This window comes from Austrofundulus limnaeus, unplaced genomic scaffold (assembly GCF_001266775.1).
Source record: "Austrofundulus limnaeus strain Quisiro unplaced genomic scaffold, Austrofundulus_limnaeus-1.0 Scaffold105, whole genome shotgun sequence".
NCBI lineage: Eukaryota > Metazoa > Chordata > Actinopteri > Cyprinodontiformes > Rivulidae > Austrofundulus > Austrofundulus limnaeus.
The window spans coordinates 627,843-649,249 of record NW_013952507.1 but is presented as its reverse complement, the minus strand read 5'-3'; the positions used below and the strand labels follow the sequence as shown (position 1 = coordinate 649,249).

The 21,407-nt window shown below is 38.9% G+C and overlaps 1 protein-coding gene across 3 annotated transcripts in view; it reads left to right on the top strand.

Annotated features, from left to right (window-relative positions):
• The window catches only part of sntg2 (syntrophin, gamma 2), a 74,809-nt gene that overhangs the window by 41,382 nt on the left and 12,020 nt on the right, over positions 1-21,407 (top strand). For all 3 annotated transcript variants that reach the window (XM_014013739.1, XM_014013738.1, XM_014013740.1), the window contains 5 exons: positions 5,551-5,680; positions 6,445-6,483; positions 8,489-8,605; positions 16,004-16,075; positions 16,155-16,364. In XM_014013739.1, the coding sequence (XP_013869193.1) occupies positions 5,551-5,680; positions 6,445-6,483; positions 8,489-8,605; positions 16,004-16,075; positions 16,155-16,364 (568 nt within the window). The remainder of the gene's footprint in view (positions 1-5,550; positions 5,681-6,444; positions 6,484-8,488; positions 8,606-16,003; positions 16,076-16,154; positions 16,365-21,407) is intronic.

Below are 21,407 nucleotides of genomic sequence, written 5' to 3'. Positions count from 1 at the left end.
TAAGTATACTAAAGTATACTTAGATTTAGTATACTTAGTATAATATTTTTCCACCTGGGCCCCCTGGGAGGAGCTCCATGAGCAGACCCAGAACTGCCTGCAGACATGTTGTTTTCTCTGACTTGGGATCCTCAAGGAGGAACTGGGGAAGGAGGGTTGTCTGGAACCAGACTCTGGTTTTGCTGCAGAAAAATGGCTGGATGGACTCATTTGGATGAACTCAGATGGTCTGAATGAATTTTTCAGGTCTTTACCCACACAACCTGTCATTATATCAGGCGTTGTGGACGTTGCAGCAACAAATAATAAGTGTTGCTGCAAACAAAACCTCAGTTTAAAATGATTCCCAGTCCCTGATGGAAGCTGCACGCTGTTTTGTCCACTTTCCATCTTCATTCCAACTGTGTTTCAGTGGGAGCAAAGGGTGAAGAAACTGTCAAAGTTTGGAAATGGATTGGATGCATGCATATTTTTTTATTACTCATCCTTATTGTCTGTGCAGAAAGTGCAGAAATTGTAGATTTGCTAACCAATAAAACAGGAAGTAATGAGTAAGCATAAAAACATTGACTGGTTCTGACAGAAAACTGCAGAGAAAACAAAAACAGTTTAAATATGAATTAATGTTTTCCACTTAAATAATCCAGTCTAAAATTATTACTGGAGCCCCTGTTCTGTGGACTCAAAGTTTAAAATGCATTCAGAAGAAAAATGTTTCATAAATGATGCAGAAATGTCCAAAAGTCTCTCCTTATGTTTAATAATCAGCTGTGGCACATTTCACCTCTCGTTGTTGCTCACTTTGGGATAAAACRGATTCCTTCTAGAAACATTTATATTCATGTTTTGTCCTGAATGTTGACTGTCTCAAGTTCTGCCTTGGTGGATTTAGTCCTGCTTAGTCAGCAGGAAAGGCAACAATAATTTGTGCTGTTGGGACTAAGAGACTTGTACTCTTTGTAGATTTGATCTCTGAGGATTTTAGTTCTGCTCGCTGTTAGTGGACGAGCTTCAGCGCTTCCTCCTGACACCGATCCACCAGCTGTCTGCTCCTTTGGTCTCCTTATTTTTGTCAATTTCTCCAGTTAATCTGTGCGCTCACAATTCATTGGTTGTGCTTTTGGTTCTTTGTGGGAAACCATTAATGCTGTGCAGGACACACAAGTTAAACTAATATCTTTGACATTTAAAAAAAATGTAAATGCATAGTTTGCAGATGCTTTTGTGATTATATTTAAAACAAACTTGGGTCAGGTATTTACAATTTTCTTCACGTGAAAAAAATAAAAGTTTGGTTAAAATCCCTGCAGGAGAGTCAGCGGGTCAGAACAGCAGAACATCGGGTTTTAACAARCAACTCATGCCCACTGGAGGATTTGTTAAGAATGCTGACTTTAACATCAAACTTCAAGGAGCTGCTGTGTCTCTTGGTAACAAAGAACTGCTCAGTTTATATTAACTTTATTTTTTATTTCTAAAGGATTGCCCTTCTCAACTSGAGCATTGGACGCCTTGTTTGTTTTTTTAGGCCCCCTCACATCATGGGGATGCTGCTGCTCAGCGTCKCTCTAACAGCCTCGCTCTGTCTAACCCGTCACTGATAACGGCCTCTGCCTTCAGACGGGTTTTCTGGGTAATTTTCTCTCGGGCCAGAAGTGTCATCAGCGTGCAAATGTACTGAAATTAAATGTCAGAAAGTATCACATTCTGTTAATCAGTGTGATTCCTCTGAGATGACCTCAGCGCCTCATCTGCACTGAAACTTAATGATAAAGAAGATTAAGATGTTTTTGTGTAAATGTAGCCAAACATGTCAAAGCTTTGCGACGCCGATGGTTTAATTCACATCAAAGTGAAGGCCCGCAGGCCAGATTTGGCCTTTTGTTGCAGTTGCATCTGGCCCACAAGACATTTTATGTATTAGAAGCAGCCAGCCTGTCAGTCTGTCTGTACTGAATACACTTAATCTGTCAGACTTCAAACAATTAGCCTGTAAAGGGGTGGTTGTGCAAAATCAACTTTTTTGCGCTTTGTCATGTTACAATGCCACTCCCTCATTATAAACATRCCCAGAGTGTTGCTTTGACTCATTCATGCATGTTGGAGAAATCCTTKAATCTCCTGTGGCCAWATGGAGCTGCCTACATGGTTACAAAGCTCCGCCTATTTACCCAAAGCTCCTCCCTGTAGCTCAGTCTGCAGGGGAGCTCTCGCCCCACAGAGCCCCGCTCCCCCGAAGCCTTTCTGTGAAGTTGTGCTGAAGTGACAGGAACGATAGTCACATTTCTGATATATGAAGCATTTTCATAACTGAAAGTAACAGTTCAGTTCTTTACCACAATCAAGTAACTATTTTCCAAAACATTCCTCCTTTTTTTTTTAAAAAAAAAAATTGGTTTAAGAGAGGATTTGGGAATGTTTACACAGGACCAGTGTAATTCTTGWATGAGCTGCGTTTTTAGTTGTTGATGAGCTGAAAACTGTTTTCCTAAGGGTCCAAGGCAAAGGAAATTAATTCTACCTGTGTTTATTTCATTTTTAAAATCAATAAGCTTTGTTTTGTTCCAAGTTTTATAYAATCCCTTGGTAAGAGGTGATATTTCTGGATGAATAATTTCATATCTGAAACACAGTCAGTTCATCTTGAAATTGATTTAAAGGCCCTTAATTAGACCAAGATTTTAATTTTGTCTCCCAATCGAACTACTTTGGACACCCCTGGTCTAATTTATTCATGCATGTTTGCAAATGGAAAGTCTTTTATTTTGACACACCAACCAGTTTTAGATCGTTTCAATTTGAATAGTTTTTAGTTTAAAATGTAACTTTAAATGACGTCTTAAAGGCTGATGATGCACCAGTGAGACAAGTTATTGTAGCAAAAAACTATTTTGTTTTTGTGAACAGCATTAGATATGAAAGTCTTCAGGAGATTAAGGAAAACTGACTTATTTTCYATAAAAACTCATTACAACACCCAGCCAAGTGAGGAACACTCTTCAGGGAATAGACTCATTATCCATGCTGGCCATAAAGAGGGGAAACACACAAAAAACAACCTAAACCACAGGGAATTAGTCACATGATGCCAACGAGCACTGAAAGGACTGATTGGACCAGTTAGTCAAAAACACTTTTTTAAAAGCCTGAGCAGAATTGGACCTGCTCTGTTTGGACAAATAAACTCAACAAATGAGAGCAGAATGTCAGGAAGARCAGGATCCTGGAAAGGTTTGAGCAGAATAAAAGCAGGAGATAAATGTTGGCTGTGAACGGCAGCGAGCCTCAACCGAAATATTTGGGGATTTACAGGAGTGTCTACTCAAATTCAGCCAAATATGGAGAAGTCGATTGAACAGTACTTCACAATGTAGATGGTGATGACCCAAAACCGTCCTGGAACCTCCAACAGCTGAAAGAAAGAACCAAACAGAGAGAATTAATTGATTGTTTGAGCTACTTTCTGCRAAGGATTCCTGATAAAATAACAAATTAGGTTTTGGTTAAAGTTGGGGAACCACTCAAACTGTCTTTACCACCAAAACCGATTTAACCTCTTATTAATAACTGACTGAATAAAGAATAAACTTAAGCCAACATAAATCAGCTGTTTTATTTAAACATACAGTTTCTCTTTCCTTTTTTTGGCCTCTTTTTCTCTTCCAGTGTTTCCTCTTCTGACCTGCAGACCTTCTTATGCTTCAGTTACCAGAAACACCATTTTCTTCCTCACTGACGGCTTGGAAACYAACAAATGCATTGATTAATGGATGCATGTCCGGGGTCTAAAACAAACCCAGTGTTTRTCTGGAAGTGATGCATCGTGCGTCACAACACTGCTGCACAGATGATAAAGGAAAGTTGTCGTCAGGCACAGAGTTTTGGGCTGATTGGTTTTATTATTTCAACATCTTTGAAAKCCGATTTGATTTCCTCCATCGGGAAACTGATGCATAAATTTGCACCAAAGTGTTTCATCCGACATGAAAACTGAGCAGTTGTGGAAAAATAATGCATCTTCTCTGACCTGAGAACACTTGGGATCCCCCAGGAGCTGGAGAATAAAGTCAGGGTCTGCCTCCTGGACCTGAACAGACCTGACCTCAGCTGAGCAGAAGAAAATGAAAAATGTGGCTTTAGTTCAACGGTTTTCAAGCTCTGATTTTTTTTTTTCAAGTGGAGCTTCCTTGCTCATGTTTGTTTCAGGACCTTCATGTTGGTCTTTTTGTTGAAAGTATTTTCATTGAATATTCACTGGTCAGCATTTTTTTTTTCAAAATTCTTTCATGCGATTTTAAACAGTGAAACAGGTTTGTTTGATATAAAATGTAAATGTTTAACAGTTGTTTCTCTTCACAGAAACTTCTGATAATCCAGTAAAATGGTTTTGTACACATGCTAACATGATCTCCTTCAGGAAAACCGGCTTCTGTAACAGATCATCAAACCTGAACTTTGGCTTTGAGTCCTTTCAGCTCAGAAATCACAAAACCTCTGAAGTTATGTAGCAAACATCAACTTCTGTGTTTGTTTTTAATGTAAAGGGGTCACATGCGAAATCCTGAARGGAATTTGTGATCAATAAATGGAAATCTGAAWAAYATAGCAGAAAACCAGTTGAATCTCTTCTAAAGWCTTTCTTCTCGTCTCTGACTCCAGCAGCACACGGTCAGGCTTCAGAAGGCCTCGGCGTCTTGTCTGAACATAAACTAATAAACTCTCAGGAGCAGTGTGAGTCCCAGGCTGAATGTAAGAAGACGCCACAAAACTACGTCAGACAGTGGAACGTAACCAACTTTTATTAAAACCGAAAACATCGATACGACAAACTTATTTTCTGTTTTAAACCATATGGCTGCAATGATCAGAATTCATAAAAATACAAAACAGGATCTAAAATTTAGATAATCAGTTGTGAAATTTCCGTTAAATACATTTAGTTGTGTACTTGGAGTCATCAAGAGGCAGAAAAGTTGAATTTAGTCTCTCCTGATGCTGCAAAGTTTTCTTTATAATGTTTGGGTCATATTTCTCACACTGTTCAGTTTCTGTTTTCTATGATATTTTCTGAACTRTTACATCACAGTATTTGACCAAACTGCCAAATAATGTCTGGATTTACCAACTAGAATTTGGTGGTGGTCTCCTCTGGCTCATGTAAGGCTGGATGGAAGTCTTTTGTTGACATCTTTTAATTCATTTGTAAATAAAAAGTTTYTGCGCAGCTATATAGTTGTAAATCCCTCTATCAAACTAGAATGGACCGGTCTGGAAGCTGGAGGTGGGCGGGGCATGAAGCGCCTCATTTGGATTTAAAGAGACAGCCTCAAAATGAGTTGATCTGAGACATAACCTCAGAAAAGGGGCGGGGCTTGTGGAGTTACAATAAGGAGGAATTCAGACCAAAGCGTTGCAGTTCCACTTCATATAGACCCAAACTGAAGGATTTAAATGTGAAAAAGGAGYTAAAAGCATCACATGTCGATGGTTAATTTTTTACATTTAAACGGTMCTTTTTACCGTCTGTTTTCTGGCTCTACACTCTTCCAGGTCCAACTACTTTGAAGTGTTTGCCTTGGATGGAGCCAGCACCAACATCCTGCAGTTTTGCACCGCAGCAGAAAGCACAGACTGGCTCCAAGCGATCTCCACGAACATCAATGAGCTGACGCAGGAGAACGTAAGTTCACATGTTAACATTAGAAGCTGGATTCACGTGTCTGCAAATGAGTTATATGTGAATGCATCTTTTTATTATTGCTTCAGTTTATTTTACGAAGCTTTTACACTCATCAAAAAAAGAACAGAAGCAAAATATTACAAAGAAAAACCCACAATGTGACTTTGATGGATCCTTCGTGACACTCATGAGTCACAGAAGCACGTCTCCTCCTCCTCTCCCGGCAAAAGAAGCCATCTGTCCTAATTAATGACTCCTAAGTAGTCATTCAGCTCCTGCTCTTCTTTCTCATTTCCTCCTATTTCACTTTGATTAACACACTGATGTGAAGCATTTTTGGTGAGGACACAGCCGTACTGTACGTCTGTGCCAGTCGACTGCACAGCTGCATTTTTTTTAAAAGTGTGATTAATTTATGCCTGCWTCACCTAATTACTGACATGATGAGTGATTGCTAAATGGCCAATCAGGATCTAATTGTGTGGCTGCTTTGGGAGAAAGTGGAACTTTTGTTTTAATGACCTACAACCTTTAAATAGACTCAAACATCCTGAGGTTCYCTTTCTTCATGTGACTGTGATGAAGGACGTTTTACTGTTTGTTGGTGTTTAAAGTCAACCAGCTCCATGTTGTGTTGGTTAGACTGGAAAATGTTTAAGTCGTGCACCGTCAGATTCTCTTTACCACCAAGTTGTTTCTGTTCCTTAAAATTTTGTTGAAGTATTTATTTTAATTATTTACCAAATCTCTCATTTTTCCTACAGATAAAAATAATCAACAAATACTGCTCTGCAGATGATCAGGTGTGTATTACAGTCATARCTTGATGCAGCACTCAGTGGTTTATTATTTTGTTTTTAATGCCTGCTTGCAGTTGTATCAAATAAAAACTTTAATTTCAACACAGCAACTGTAAAATAAAAGTCTGAGTATAGAAATTACCAAAAAGCTTTGAAGTTGTAATGATGAAAGGCAAAACATCAAAAAAATAAAAATAATTCAGGTCTTCTGTGTGCAAGGACACAGAAAAAAGGGCAATCAAAAGAAGTTTAAAGGTGCTCCAATCATTTATTGTGAAAGCCAAAATTGAAGATGAATCATTTTTCTTTCCAATCCAAAATAAAAAAATAAATTAAAAAAACCACTGCAACACCTCTGCTCCTGGTGCGCCTGACAGAAAATGTCTGTTTAAATGAGGAGCCTGGCCCAGTTTCCTGACAGCAGAATGAGTTTTTCACAACAAGAGATCAGCACTTAAAGTAATAAACTATCAGCAGAAAGTCAGAAAACATAGGGGGGAGGCAGCAGGCGTAGTTTAAATAAAAAGTCACAGAATATAGCATGAAGAATAAGAGTCCTGGACTGAACCTGTGGACCGGTCGGCTGCAAAACAAGAGATTCACAGAATTTGATTGAACTCAATCAGACGAGGAAGGAGCGAGTCGTGAAGCGAGCRCAGGAACCGGCTCTGGTCAGAGGCAGACACCCAATTTCCTCCCATGAAACTGAGTCAAAAAGTGTTGAGCACAAAGGAAGAAGCCTTCCAGGGGCTGCAGCAGTAATAATGGACAACACAGGCAGGAAAAGAGGTGTGAGAGGAAAAATAAAACACTTCTGTTTGATGCTCAGTTTAAAGCCTCAGAACACCTGAAACATCAGGTTTGACTGTTACATCTGTGGCAAACACAACAATATTATGATTACTAGTATAAATTATTCTCCATTATTTATCCACTGAAATTCCAGTTGTGGTCCATTAATCTAAAGCAGGGCTATTCAACTGGTGGGCCGTGGGCCACATCCRGCCTGCGAGTGACCAAAGTGTGGCCCGCTGATTAGTTAATTCATCTGTTAAGCCCAATTACTGTAAGTTCTTTTAGTTAAACATRGACATTTTTTTGGTATCTACAGAAACATCAGAATATTGGCTACAAGCTGGTAAAAACATTTTTATGAACACACAAGACAGTTAAAACTACAAGCAGTTCAAGWTAAAACTATGAAAGTGAAAATAAAATTGGTTCTAAAATTTGTCAGATGTCACAATATTTATTAAACAGGAGGAAGAATGTGTGTTTTTTTGTTTTTAACATTGTTTTACCTTTACATAGGGTTGTGTATGTTGTATTCATGATTAAATGCATCAAAACAAATTATTTCAAAGGTAAAAGATCTTTGTAATACTTAGTTTATTTTTAKAATAACTTGAATTGCTGGATGTTGGGCCCCTGAGCTGTCGGCCTGCAGTAACTGTGGCCCCCGGAGCAGTTTAGTTAAAAAGCCCTGATCTAAAACCTGCTTTTTGTTTAGAGCTTCAAGCTGCTTTAGGAAAATAAAAGTTTGGTTTTACTTGGGATTCAGACCGGAGATTCAGTTTTTTTTAAAATGTCCACATGTCCGGTTGGCAGAGATCCTTGATCAGACTAATGTTCTTTGCAAAAGAAACACATTGGAGGTGTTCATCAGAACATCATCTGCATATAATAGCAGCTCTGCACCGACAGCACTGACAATTAAAATTAAAAACRCATCATCAGGATAAACGATTTGAGGAAAATTTGAACAGATTTTGKTCGTTTTAACCAAAACTTTGACAGCAAGATTCAGCAGAGTGAACGACAAAATGCTGCAGATGTTTCTGAGAATCAGACTGAATCATCTGACTTTATATAAACATAAACTGCACCGGAGGACATCCTTTCTGAGCTGCTTCACTTGTAGCTTTTGTCTAATTTATCAACTAAACATGCACTACTTTCTAATTAATTATTATTCTTTTAATTAACTGAAATTGTTTTGTTCCTGCAGATCGTACACATGGGATGGGTCTGTGAAAGTCCTGAAGGCAGAGTCTCTGGTCGAAGATCAGCGTTTAAGTTCCTGGCCCTCAGAGGACCATATTTTTATATCTTCAAAAGTCCCCCGGTAATTACCGTCCTCTTCCTCATCATTAACAATCACTTATTTGTTTAACTCCAAGCCTTCAGTGGCTAACATAAAGCTGATGTCAAAGTTTTTATTAAAACCCTCGACCTTGTGGCTCCGACTCAAAACGCTGCAGCCTCTGTTAGAGAAGAGTTTTGGTTTGTTTGGACAGAAAAACCATGATTTTATGCTGCAGCTCACTGATCTGTGATTGTCTCTTGTCTAAACAAACAACTATCTGGCAGCACATGCTTCAGCTGTAATTGAATAATGGAGGACATGCGTGCCTCAGCTGCTCATTAATTTTTATTTGTTGGGCTGATTGTGTAGTCGCAGTAAAACAAGCTGGGAGTATTTCTGTTTTTGCAGCTGAGTGATAATTGATCTGTCAGCGAGCGTGGCTCCATTTTTGGTCCTGTATGTGTAGGTTTTAGCTTTTTATTCGAGTCCATCTGGACTTGATGAGTCACATCCTTCCTWTTCAGGGATTTGATCCTGCTGGAGAATGAAGAGTGAATAACAGGCTTACATGTCAAACATATGTTTCTTTTATGACAGTTACATACAGGATAATCTCTGATGTGCTTTAAATGCAAAAACAAATCATCTTTTATATTATCCGTTTATCACACTCCTACCAAATGAATGCTTTTTTTGTCACAATGGATCTCAACAAACATGACTATACTCACTCTACAGGCAAAAATGACCCAAATTGATTAAAATACACATATATGACTATCATGAAATGATTTTACTGTTAACCATTTTATTGTGAATGTACCAGGGAATGCTGTATAAAAATAAGCCTTGTTGTTGGATCATATTTTTAGTTGTAATCCAGCAGCAGMCTGGTGTCTCAGCAGGACAGGATGTAGACTTTAGCTGTTCCTCTTGTTGTACGAGAGGCTCTGAGGCTGAAAATGTGCCGTCATGCAGGAAACCGTTTCTGCAGGATGCACATGTCTACGATCTGGATGCTGGATTGGTCAGTCTGAGCGGTTCAGGTTCCGACTGACGCAGGTTTCAAATCCCCGTTGGTGCTGAAAACTGAGGGCAGTTTCCTGAAAATCTGAAATATTTCCGATTATTTCCTGACAAAGTATATTAGTTTTACACTGAAAAGCTCCAAGGGTTTTGTATTTGAAGCATTTTTCACCCTTTAGTTATTTTTTGGCTGCGAGGTGGAGAAGATGGAGGCAGTTAGAAGTTATTGCTCCAGGTTTTAAGTGACGCTTTTTTAAAACCAAAAACATCAAAGAAAGATTAGGATCCATCAAATAAAGAATTATTTTGACCTCCTAAATTCTTATCGTGTTCAAGGTTTGTATTGAAAAAAAAAGTGAACCAAAAGTCCCAATGAGAACAGAGGTTTTTGTTCTGATACAAATTCTTCTTCAAACTATTTTTTTAATAAAAACAAAACAGCAACCAAAAATGTAAAGTTTTTGTTGATTATTTCTTACGTAACAACAGAACCAAGAGTTTTGTCTTCATGGGATCAACAGGAAAAGATTGAGTCTAAATGTTAAGGTTTGTTTTTATTTGCAACTTGAATTTTGGCCATTTTATTTAATTGTTTCTGGTCTTTTTTTGTCTGATAGCCTTTTATTGTGGTCGCTGGGCTGAATTTCATTTCTGACTTTGATTCATGATTTTGWACTAGAACTGGGCGATAATTCAGTAATGGTTTATATCGTGGTAGACATGTTCAGTATCAACAGAAAACACACTTGATATCATATCACTTCACTGGTTATAAAATAAGACCCTTTTAACTAAACACTGGGAAAGCTAAGATTCACCTTCAAAATAAAAGCTTCATGCTGTTAATAGACGACAAATGCCCGCTAACAAAATAATCACTTGCRTTTTATTTTGAAATATGTAAACCTGGTTTTCTTTTTCCCCTCTTGTCGGAACATTTGAGCGATAGAGCGATGGCTTTCTGGACTGGTCCACCATTGTAGAGTTAAATATGAAATTATTGATTCAAGATGCTGTTACACTGAAATGAGGCATCTAAAAACTGAAGGTGTCAATTAGACGCCCCAACAGCTAAAAGCTAGCAGCTAAACAAGATAAGCTGTGGKTCCACCGGGATTTCACTAAGGTCTATGATGTGGGGTCTCTGCAGGTGGTCAGGTCYAGGTTCAGCCCACAGAATGAGGTCAGCTGACCTGAATATACTGAATGAGCAGGTTATTCCRTCAATGRATTGTTTCTTCCCTGATGGTACAATATTCCTAGATGACAATGCCAGGATTAATTGGGCTCTTATTGTGAAAGAGTGGTTCAGGAAGCATGAGACGTCATTTTAACACATGGAYTGGCTCCACAGAGTCCACTGAGAGTCTGGGATGTGCTGGAGAAGGTCAGATTCTACCATCATCAATGCAARATSTTGGTGAAACTTTAATGCAACACTGGCTGAAATAAATCTGACATTGCAGAAACTTCACCAAACAACGCCACAGAGAATGTGTGCCATAATCAAACCTAAAGGTCTAACCAAATATTAGTGTGTAACCTTTTTTTGACCAGACAGTGTAGCAAAAAAAAACCTGTAGATTAACATGTTTCACCTCATAACTGATTAAAAATAAAGAACATTCAAAAAGGACTTGGATCTGTCGTGTGATCGCTGCGGACAATCTCCTGCACACATTCTGGTCCTGTCCAAAGCTACATGGATATTGGCAAGGCATCTTTGACACCTTGTCAGGACTATTTGGACGAACTGTTCATCCATCACCACTCATTTCTCTCTTTGGGGTGGCTCCAGCAGAAGCTTCCCTCAGTGAACATCAGAGGACGGTGTTAGCTTTCTGCTCTCTACTGGCTAGAAGACTTATTCTTCTTCGTTGGAAGGATCCACATCCTCCAGTATATGGTCATTGGTTAAGAGAAGTTGTCTTACATTCATTTAGAGAAGATTAGATATACTGTTAGGGGATCTGTAAACAAATTCTTTGATATCTGGCAGCCATTTATATCTTATGTAGAAAAAATTTCGGCAGATAATTTTRTGTAAAGGTCAAATATTGTTTCATTAAACACAAACCTGCTCATTGTATCATTTGATGAATACAAGATCGATTTTTGTTATTTCAGTGGATCCGGTATAGGAGGGGAGGGATGGGAGGGATTTTGGGTGTGTGTGTTTTGTTTTCTGTTTTTTTAAGTCTGTTCCTTTTTTGTGGTTTATAAAAAAAATTTAATAAAAAGACCTTGATCAAAAAAAAATATATAAAAAAAGAACGACGTTGAGTAAAAGATGATGTTTCAACAGCTAGACAGGAAAATGTGGATGAAGGTTTGACAAGAGTCTGACTGATTTAGTCTAAAACTAATCAATAATTATCAATATTAACTGAAAAATTTCAGCCGTATCTCTCTGCCCTATGTTATACTTTGCACCGTGTCTTCGCCCTGACGTGACCTTCTTACAGGGTCAGGATGCAGTTAATTCTCACCTCAGCATCATGATGCTGTCGCTGCAGGTCTCACACCTGTGTTGGGTTGTTTTGATGGTTCCAGAGCCACCTCGATGTGACCGAAACAATAAACCAACAACCTTGGTTCAGAATCATCTGTAACGAGGAGCCCACTGTCCTTGAAGACCAGGCTGATATTTTTTTTACCTGATCTCAAGACCCCATCAGGTTTTCTGGTTGTTTCACTTTTACCTGTTTTTAGAGCTGGAAGTCATCTGTTCTTCTCACCTTCTGTAAATTATTTCAGTTTCCTCTCCTATACAACACAGAAGGCATGATTTGAAAAGTTTGCAGTGTTTTTTTGTTTGTTTCCAACATTTGAAAAATAACGAGCGACTCTCCCATCCTAACAGTTTATCTTTATCAATATTTCATGTATTTGGAAACATCCACAGCCTGAAGGAGAAAGTAGAGACCAGCTTCCAGCCGCTCACGTCAGCTCCCCGTCCCTGTGGTAATAATCCAGACCTGCTGCATCCAGTCAGGGCTTCTCTGATATTACCAGGAGGAGGGATGGAGATTCTGGGTCAGAAGATGATGTTTGTTTTTGCTTTTTGCATTCAGACCCACAGGAACACTTCAGGGCTGCAGTGAATTTATGAAAACAGATCCATTTGTGGCATTGGAGGAGAAAAAAAAGTAAATCTTCATTTCAAACAAAAACAGATTAAAAAGTTTTAGTGAGTTTAGAGAATAGTTCAACATTCATGGGAATAAAATCACAGTAAATTTGTTTGTGTGCTGAGAGTTAGCAACGTTATACCCACACAATTCTGTCCCATATGCATATTTTTAATAATTATTTTTGTGGGAAATAAACCTAAAAGTTTGCCAAATCTSTCAATTTGTTTAGTTTGTTAGAGCTGAAAAAGAAAAGTCAAAGTTTTAATGAAGTCTGGAGAAGTTTGAGGAGGAAATTGTAGGTTTCTAAACCAAGGTTTGAGTTGCTTCTTAATGCTGTACTGAATTTTATCTTCCCATTTAAATTTATATAAAAACATTTTACATTTTGTCCTCGGATACCGACAGCTGCGCAGACAATCATTTTCATCACGTCTGAGAGCTTTGAGAGAGATTTGAGCAAAGCGATGAGAATGGATCCAAGGTTAAATAACTTAAAACATTTTTCACTTGTTTTGTTTCTCAATAAGTTAATTGTTTGAACAGATGTTTTCTGTTGAGRATTCCTCTCCATCAGTCTGCACCTTGTTTATGTGACTGATCAGTTGTTTCAGAACTTCAGCTGTTTTTACAACATTTACAGCTTTAAAGTGGTAAATTTAACCAGAGGCTCTCTAACCCTGAGTCTTTATTTCTTTATGAAATGATGATACCTCCAGTGAAACCTGTGAAAGTTTTCTTCACTTCTTCACTGACACAGTTGTCAGCTAGATCCTGTATTTCTCAGCCTCCATATATGACCCTTCTCTTTCTTTACACTACTCATCTGTTTATCATCAGTTTGAGCCGGTATCCTTTTCCTTTTTGAAGGAAACAGTTGGTCATATGAGGCCCTCTGGTTCCCCTTTAGAACCCATCCCACCTCACTTGTTTAAGGAGGTTCTTGCAACCATTGGACCAAGTGTACTACAGATTATCAATACTAGTCTTTCATCAGGGACAGTACTTGAAGTTTTTAAGCATACATTTGTACATCCTCTACTTAAAAAAACAGGTCTCAATCCATCYCTCTGCTCCAACTTTAGGCCTATCTCCAATCTTTCATTTATTTCTAAAATTTTGAGAATGTTGTCTATAACCAGTTGTTACCATTTTTAGGCAGCAATGGTATCACTGAGCCATTTCAGTCTGGGTTTAAAGCCCTCCACAGTAAAGAGAGTGCACTTTTAAGAGTCACAAATGACTTATTTTTGTCAACGGACTCTGGAAAGTTTGTTGTTTTAGTGCTTTTAGATTTGTCCAGTGCATTTGACACCGTTGACCACAGCATTTTAATCTCTCGTCTCGAGCACTGTGTGGGCATTAGGGGTGTCAAACCTCGATTGGTTTCGGTCCTACTTGTCTAATAGGAGTTTTTGTGTAAAGATTGACAACTCTATGTCCTCCACAGCTCCCCTTCCACATGGGGTGCCCCAGGGGTCAATCCTTGGCCCTCTTTTATTTGCCCTTTACATACTTCCACTTGGCTCTGTTTTAGGAAGCATGGTATTTCATTTCACTGTTATGCTGATGACTGCCAGATCTATTTTCCCTTTGCTCAAAACAACATAGTCCAACTCATACACTGCTGTACTGCTATAAAAGCATGGTTCTCTCTTAACTACCTTAGTCTGAATGAAAATAAGACCTAAGTTATGTTGTTTGGACCGAGTGGCTCCTCCTCCCCCAACGTAGATCTTGGCTCACTGTCACTCCATCTCGGGGATTGTCACCAATTTCGGAGTGAATTTTGAGTCTTATTTTAAAATTGAGAAACAGATCAGCAGAGTTGTTCAGAAGAGTTTTTATCAGCTATGTCAAATAGCAAAGGTGAAATCAATCTTGGCAAGATCTGACCTGGAAAAATTAATCCATGCTTTTATAACAGTTCATCTTGATTATTGTAACTCATTGTATGTAGGMATTAGTCAGACCTCTCTYGCCCGCCTGCAGCTTGTGCARAACTCTGCTGCTCACCTCTTAACTCGAGCGAGCATATCACTTCCATCATGGCGTCCCTTCACTGGCTCCCTGTTCACTACAGAATTCAGTTTAAGCTGCTGCTGATCATCCCTAAAACTAGGCGGAAACTTAGAGGCGACAGAGCATTTTCTGTTGACATAACTTATGACATAACTTATGTCTTACTGTACAGCACTTTRGTTGCCCTTGTGGTTTTTAAAATGTGCTCTATAAATAAAGTTGATTGATTTATTGTCCAGTTTTGATGAACTTGTGTGAATTAAAGATATTGAGTTGCTGCAATGTGATTGGTTGATTTCCTATTTGGGTTAACAAGCAATTAAACAGAGACTTATTGTCAGGTTCAAGTAAAGCTTTATTATCCCCAAGAGGCAATTTGCTGTGCAGACAGCAGTGGATAAAAAAGCCAACAAAAACCATCCATACAAAACAAATGGCCTTGTCAATGCCGGGTTTACATCGTAAGGATGAATATGACCTAATAGCAGTCTTACAGTATTCTGTGTCTCTGTCCTGATGGTAAAAGGAAGAATTCTGCCTTCAAAATGATCCTAGATGTCTTTATAGGCCTGGATTTATAGAGATAACTCAGGTTGTTACAAGACATTCCAGCAGTTAACCAACAAACCTTAACAATACTTTGCAACTGGTTCTTATTTTTGATAGGAAGTGACCCTTACAAACACATAAAAGCCAAAGTTAGAAGTGATTCACTTGAACCAGAAGAGCTCTTCTTTCACCGTGAATCCTGCTTCAGGTGAATTTTCCTGATGCTGAGAGAAGTTGTTAAAAAATTTGGACAGATTTGTTTTTTTTTTCTAAACACGTGGGTGTTTAAACAAACTGCAGTATTTTCTCCATCTGTAACTGATCCAGACTAAGACAAATAAAGTTTATTTTAGAAAGCAGCCATAATCTGTAATAAACTGCAATAATACTTTTTTGTGTGTGTYGGCGTGGGAGTTATGCTTCCATACCGGAAGATATTGCACAGCTGGTGGGCTGTAAAATGTCAGACATGTCCTCTGGCTTCTGTWAAAACACGGCAGCATTAAATCTCACAGACTGCGAGGGTTTAAACACRCAGAAGGCTTTTATTAGGGATGCAGGTGTCTCAGGTTTTACAGGTCTGGAGAGGAGCGCCCTGCTTAACTCCAGTTTGTTTTTGTTTCTGGATTAAAACAAGTGCAGCAAAGATTGTTTCGACATGTTGGCTCCACAAACTTGTTTTGTTTTTCTTTCTTTTCATGCATATCAGGTCGGTGCTGCTGACTGGGGACAAGCTGAAACATATTATAACCTCTATGAGGTTCTTTTCAAGGTTCATAAGGTGCGTAAARCAAAAGATGTGAGATGCAGTGTTTTTATTCTGATTCAGAAACTGGGTTTAACACATTTTGTTGTTCCAGCTCTGGATGGCAGAGGACTGCTGGCTCCAGGCGAGGCTCTACCTGGGCCTGGAGCATTCACCTGAGCAGCAGGACGGCGAGTCCCTTTGCTTCAGTATTTTGGTCGGCCACGGCCAGAGCCACACCTTCAGGGTAGAGCTGGCCTCTGAGCTGGCCGTCTGGGAGAAATCCTTCCAAAGAGCCGTGTTTCTGGAAGTGCAGCAAATACGAGTAAGTGTCGTGTCTCAGGTTGTATCTTCTGCTGTTTGGGSCTCAACAAGTTATTGATTTGATTTCTTGTTGCTTCACAGTCTCATAAAGTTGATGTTGTTGTGACATAAAACTGCATGAAACTCAAATCCACTGGAATGTGAAATGTGTTTAAAGCGTAACCCCGCCTYCAGACTAATTTAGAAAAATGCCAACAAAGTGGGCGGTGCCAAGGGACACTGAGGGGTAGGGCCAAGTGTGGGGATGRGCGAGGAGGTGTGGTCAGGTGTTCTGTCCCCGAACTCTATGGTGCCAAGGCTCACTGATGATAAACTGATGAGGTCAGTGAGAGACCACTCCACTTGCAGGATTAAAAATCAACAGATTTATCATCGAGGGAACATTGGTGATGATGTGGAACAGCAACTTTGAAGTTGGTAGTTTAAAMAGTGTTGAACCACACATTTCAGCCTGTAGTAAAGATGTTTTTATCATATTTATACAACAGTTAACTCTAGGTCAGCATTGTTTCTAAGAAAATTAAAATTTGTACCAATTTCTTGCTTCAGTGAAGAAACACTTCATATGTTGACACATAATCATAATTCTGCYGTTTTCAGTTTTCTAAGGATTTTAATTGCATCTAAAAGTGAAACGATACCCAAAGCTTAGTTTTTCACAAATGTTTTTGTTRCTTAAAATGCATTTAGCACCAAGAACCTAAAGAATTAGTCCTCACATCAATGAGCCATTAAATTGCTTCTTAAGCAGATATCTCAGAAATTTAAAGCTCTGATGGGTAAAAAAAAAAACTTGAGTGAGCGTTTCTTTGACGTCCATCACAAGGCTCGAATTTAAACAGTTTAACAAGTTAACACGAAAAGTCTGACTTTATTCTGCGTGAAACTTATTTAAAGCTGAAACATCAGGCTGATTCCTGAAAAATGTTAACAAAAGTAAAAAATTAATGTGAAATAATAAAGTCATCACAGAAAAGGATTAATCTATTGGATACATTTTATTTATATGTGTTGCTGTTTCACTTTGTGCCCAGCAGCATGAACGTAAGGATTAAAAATAATGACCTCAGATTAGTTAAAAATGAAATAAAAAAATATTTAAAAACGACAGCCTGCAGTAATAAACTCAAACTTCAAATTAATTTCCCCATTAAACCCAAATTAGATAACGACACAAAACCTCTTAAAAGTTTCTATAACAGTCAAAGGATGTGAAGCTCCCCAGTGAGAAGACTGAACTTTCATTGTGTGAAATATGTTAGAGTTGAGGTGAAGTGTGGGAGGAAGACGAGGGACACGATGAAGCAGCCTTGAGCTCAGAGCGTAGCTGAAGGGAAAAAACAAAAAGCAGCAGAGAGAAATAAAAACCTGGTTCAGGTGAAAATCTACATCTGCTCAAACTGATTCTGTACAAAATAACAGACTTTCAAAAAACTAAGAATCTGTGTGAAAATCTGAGGGCTGTTACAGGACGTTTATTCAGTTTTATTGCTTTTACATTTAAGATTYATAAAACATCTCTGTTCTTCTTACAGCTTATTATTTTAAAATATGAAACCTTTTGAATTTAAAGTAACTTTTTTTGTAAATTTCACAAAGCAAATTTGTGAGAAAATCCAAACGGTCCAATTTCTTTTCACTGTTTGATCCTTTCTTTCATTTCTTTTTCCATCTGAGAGACACTCTGAAACGGAGACCTGCTGTTTCTTTCTAGCAGAGTCTTCTGCGGCGCAGRAACGACTGAATTTAACTGACTTATTGTAACGAAGCTCACTCCCAGGCACACGGTGTCGGCTTTCTGCCTCGGAGCGCAGCTTTATGTATGTGCCGTATCACCGCTTCTTCACTGAGCTTTAAAAGGTCCCGCTCGGCCATGATCACACATTGTATTCAGGAATTAAGGCAGAATGCCACATGTCAGGTCAGACTCTTCATCAAATGGCCAGCGGTGCTTTTTGTAATCCTCTCCATTCTCAGCCTCTCACCCCTTCAACGCGGCCAGCCAAAAGAAAAAGAGTGAAAAWGCTGCGAAGCCCGCAGGCTGCCGAGCTCAGGACACTGAAATATGGACATTTATAAATATTACAAAGCAGAGATCCTGCCACAAGAAATTTGAATCACTGTTTCTTCCAGGTCAATACGGGAGCCTGAACTAATGAAACAACTGTTTCACCTGCAGAACAGAGTGCAGGTTTTAAGTTTCATACCAGCAAGCTGCATCTAAACATCTTTGCAAATGAAATCTTTAAAGCTCGAAGTCTTTGCGTTGACTCACAGTAAACACAAATAGAATAAGTTGATAATTTAGTTTGATTCCATCGTGTCATGACTGATTAAAATGTCTTGTTTTCATTACAGAAGTGAGGTTAGCTTATCTGACTCTTCTGTTGTGCAACTTGTCAAACTAGGATCATGTCCTGCAGGTCAGCTGATCGGCTGCAGGATATGTGCGTGCTTCAACCACAAAAGCTGATTGGCTCATGGGTTGAAATGTGCATGAATCATGGGGCTCAGAGCAAATATAAACTTCCTGTTTGTTATTCTCTGACACAACTAGACTCTTACTATCAAATCATTCCTTTTTTTAATAAATTACCAAAACCGTCGATGAATTCTATTATTGAGTCTCACAATTACTAACAGTAAAATATGTGGCGCCAAGTGCAAATGAAATTCCTTTGCATATTTTTCATTATTTAGCTCACTTTTTGAGTGTTAAAAAATTCCACTAACATTTTCTTGTTATTTAGCTCATTTTTAAGAAATTCTAAACTTAAATGTTAAATGTATTTAAATATGAAATCCTAAATCTAAATGTAAAAATTAAACCTTTAAATATTGAAGTTCACATTTAGGTATTTTGGAATGGAATGCAGCCTTTACTGTTGGTGCTCAGCTCACCCTATGATGTCATCATCCTGAGACAATAGCAACCGCTAGCTCCAACACAGCTAAAGCTTCTCTACAAGACATCAACTTTGCAGATACAGCTGGTGTCTGAGCTGCACTTCAAACTGCTGGACCACAGGGACCACCAATATTGTGTTTTTTAATGAACACAGCAGCGTTAGCTACGTTCGCAAAAGTTGGCGTCAGATAACGACATCATCATCCTGCGACAAACGTCAATTTCCACTGCTAGCCACCGCTAGCTGCTGCTAACAGTGTGACTTTCATATCCTTCAAATACAAAATGTTGTAGAAAACATCTTTATATCTAAGAAACGATATAATACACACAAATTACACATTTTGTCAAATGACTGGCAGATTTTCTTTTGAACTTGGCTCAAAGTGAAACAGGAAGTGACATCAAAGTGGAACTCTTTTTAAGAAAATGAACTCACTGGTTTTTGTTTATTAAAATATTGGTTGAATTCTGACTCGTCATCTTCTTGATTTAAAATAATCTAAAGAAACATCAGATTCTTCTCTGCAGTTATTCTAGCATCGCTCTGTTTTCATGCTCTGACATCACTTCCTGTTACTTCACATGTGAATATCTCAGCAACTGTTCATCTCAGCAGCTTGTATTTTTTTTGCAATATGTTTTCATTGTTCTCTTTCCAAAAACATATATATTTAATATAAAAACTTGATGTCACAGGCACTTTAAGATTAGAATAAATTCTGTTAGTGTTATAAAATATTAGATTTAAACCAGATAAACAGAGAATTTCAGAAGTTCTGAAGAATAATGGATAAACGTCAGAGTCAGATGTAGAAGTGGAAGTTGTGGTGACGAGTTTTTCCCTGTTTCCTTTCAGCTCAGGTTAGAAAATGTAAATCCAGGAGTAAAACTGTGAGCTGCTTCAGAGAGCTGATGAACCACCAGAACAAAGTTCTTTTGGGTTTTGCTCTGCGTGTGCTCTCCCTAACAGCCCACCGGCTCTAACATGTTTTGTCTTGCAGTGAATTTGCATCACTGTAACTTTAAATTAGAAAAGGCAAAATGTCCTGTCTTATAAACAAGAGTTGATGCTTTTTAAAAGGCGGTTTAGAAAATCTGCTGCRTTTCAGAAGGAAGTGTTGCACCAGCAGAGACATCAGGTCCAAACCGACACATTTTTAATGCGCAGTAGATATTAATAAAAATGCATGTTTTGGCCTCATGTCTTCAGTTTGCTCAAGCAGCAAATTAAACACACAGCTTGAACAGAATCTGTGATTTCTGCGGTTCAAATGTGCTGATTAGGCGGTTTGGAAACAGAGTTGTTTTAAAGCTTCTGTGACCTCTGATCTGATGTGCAAAATATGTGATTCTTGTTTGAGTTCACAGCTACAGGCAGGGAATCAAACTGAGCTCATGAAGGGTTCTGAGGGATCTGTGTTGTCTAAACGTGGCTGTTTTCTGGAAATGTGCTACATGGCAACAAAAAAAAAGGATCCTGAGATGGAGAGATCGGGTCGGATTTATAAAGCTTGCGTGCGCCACTTTTCACRYAYRGGTTCTGATTTATAAAAGCCAAACTGGGCGTGAAAATGTGCAGTCCTTTACGCCCACTCTGAGCCATGCGTACGTTTATTTTGGAGACGGGAAGCTGGTGACAGAAGGTGAAGTGAGGAATTATAGYGACACTGCATCATGATCACTCTCATATTTAATTTGACTTCATAATCAAACTTGGATTTTAGATCAACAGTATTATTTATGCCTCTGCTATTGAGCCATGAGGACCTTCCAAATAAGAAAGACCTTCTAAACCAATCCATCCATCCATCCATCCATCCATCCATCCATCCATCCATCCATCCATTTTCTTCCGCCTATCTGGGGTCGGGTCGAGGGGGCAGCAGCTTCAGAAGGGAGGCCCAGACCTCCCTCTCCCCAGCCACTTCTTCCAGCTCCTCCGGGGGAACTCCAAAGCGTTCCCAGGCCAGCCGAGAGACATAGTCCCTCCAGCGTGTCCTGGGTCTTCCTCGGGGCCTCCTTCCGGTGGGACGTGCCTGGAACACCTCGCCAGGGAGGCGTCCAGGAGGCATCCTTACCAGATGCCCGAGCCACCTCAACTGGCTCCTCTCGACGTGGAGGAGCAGCGGCTCT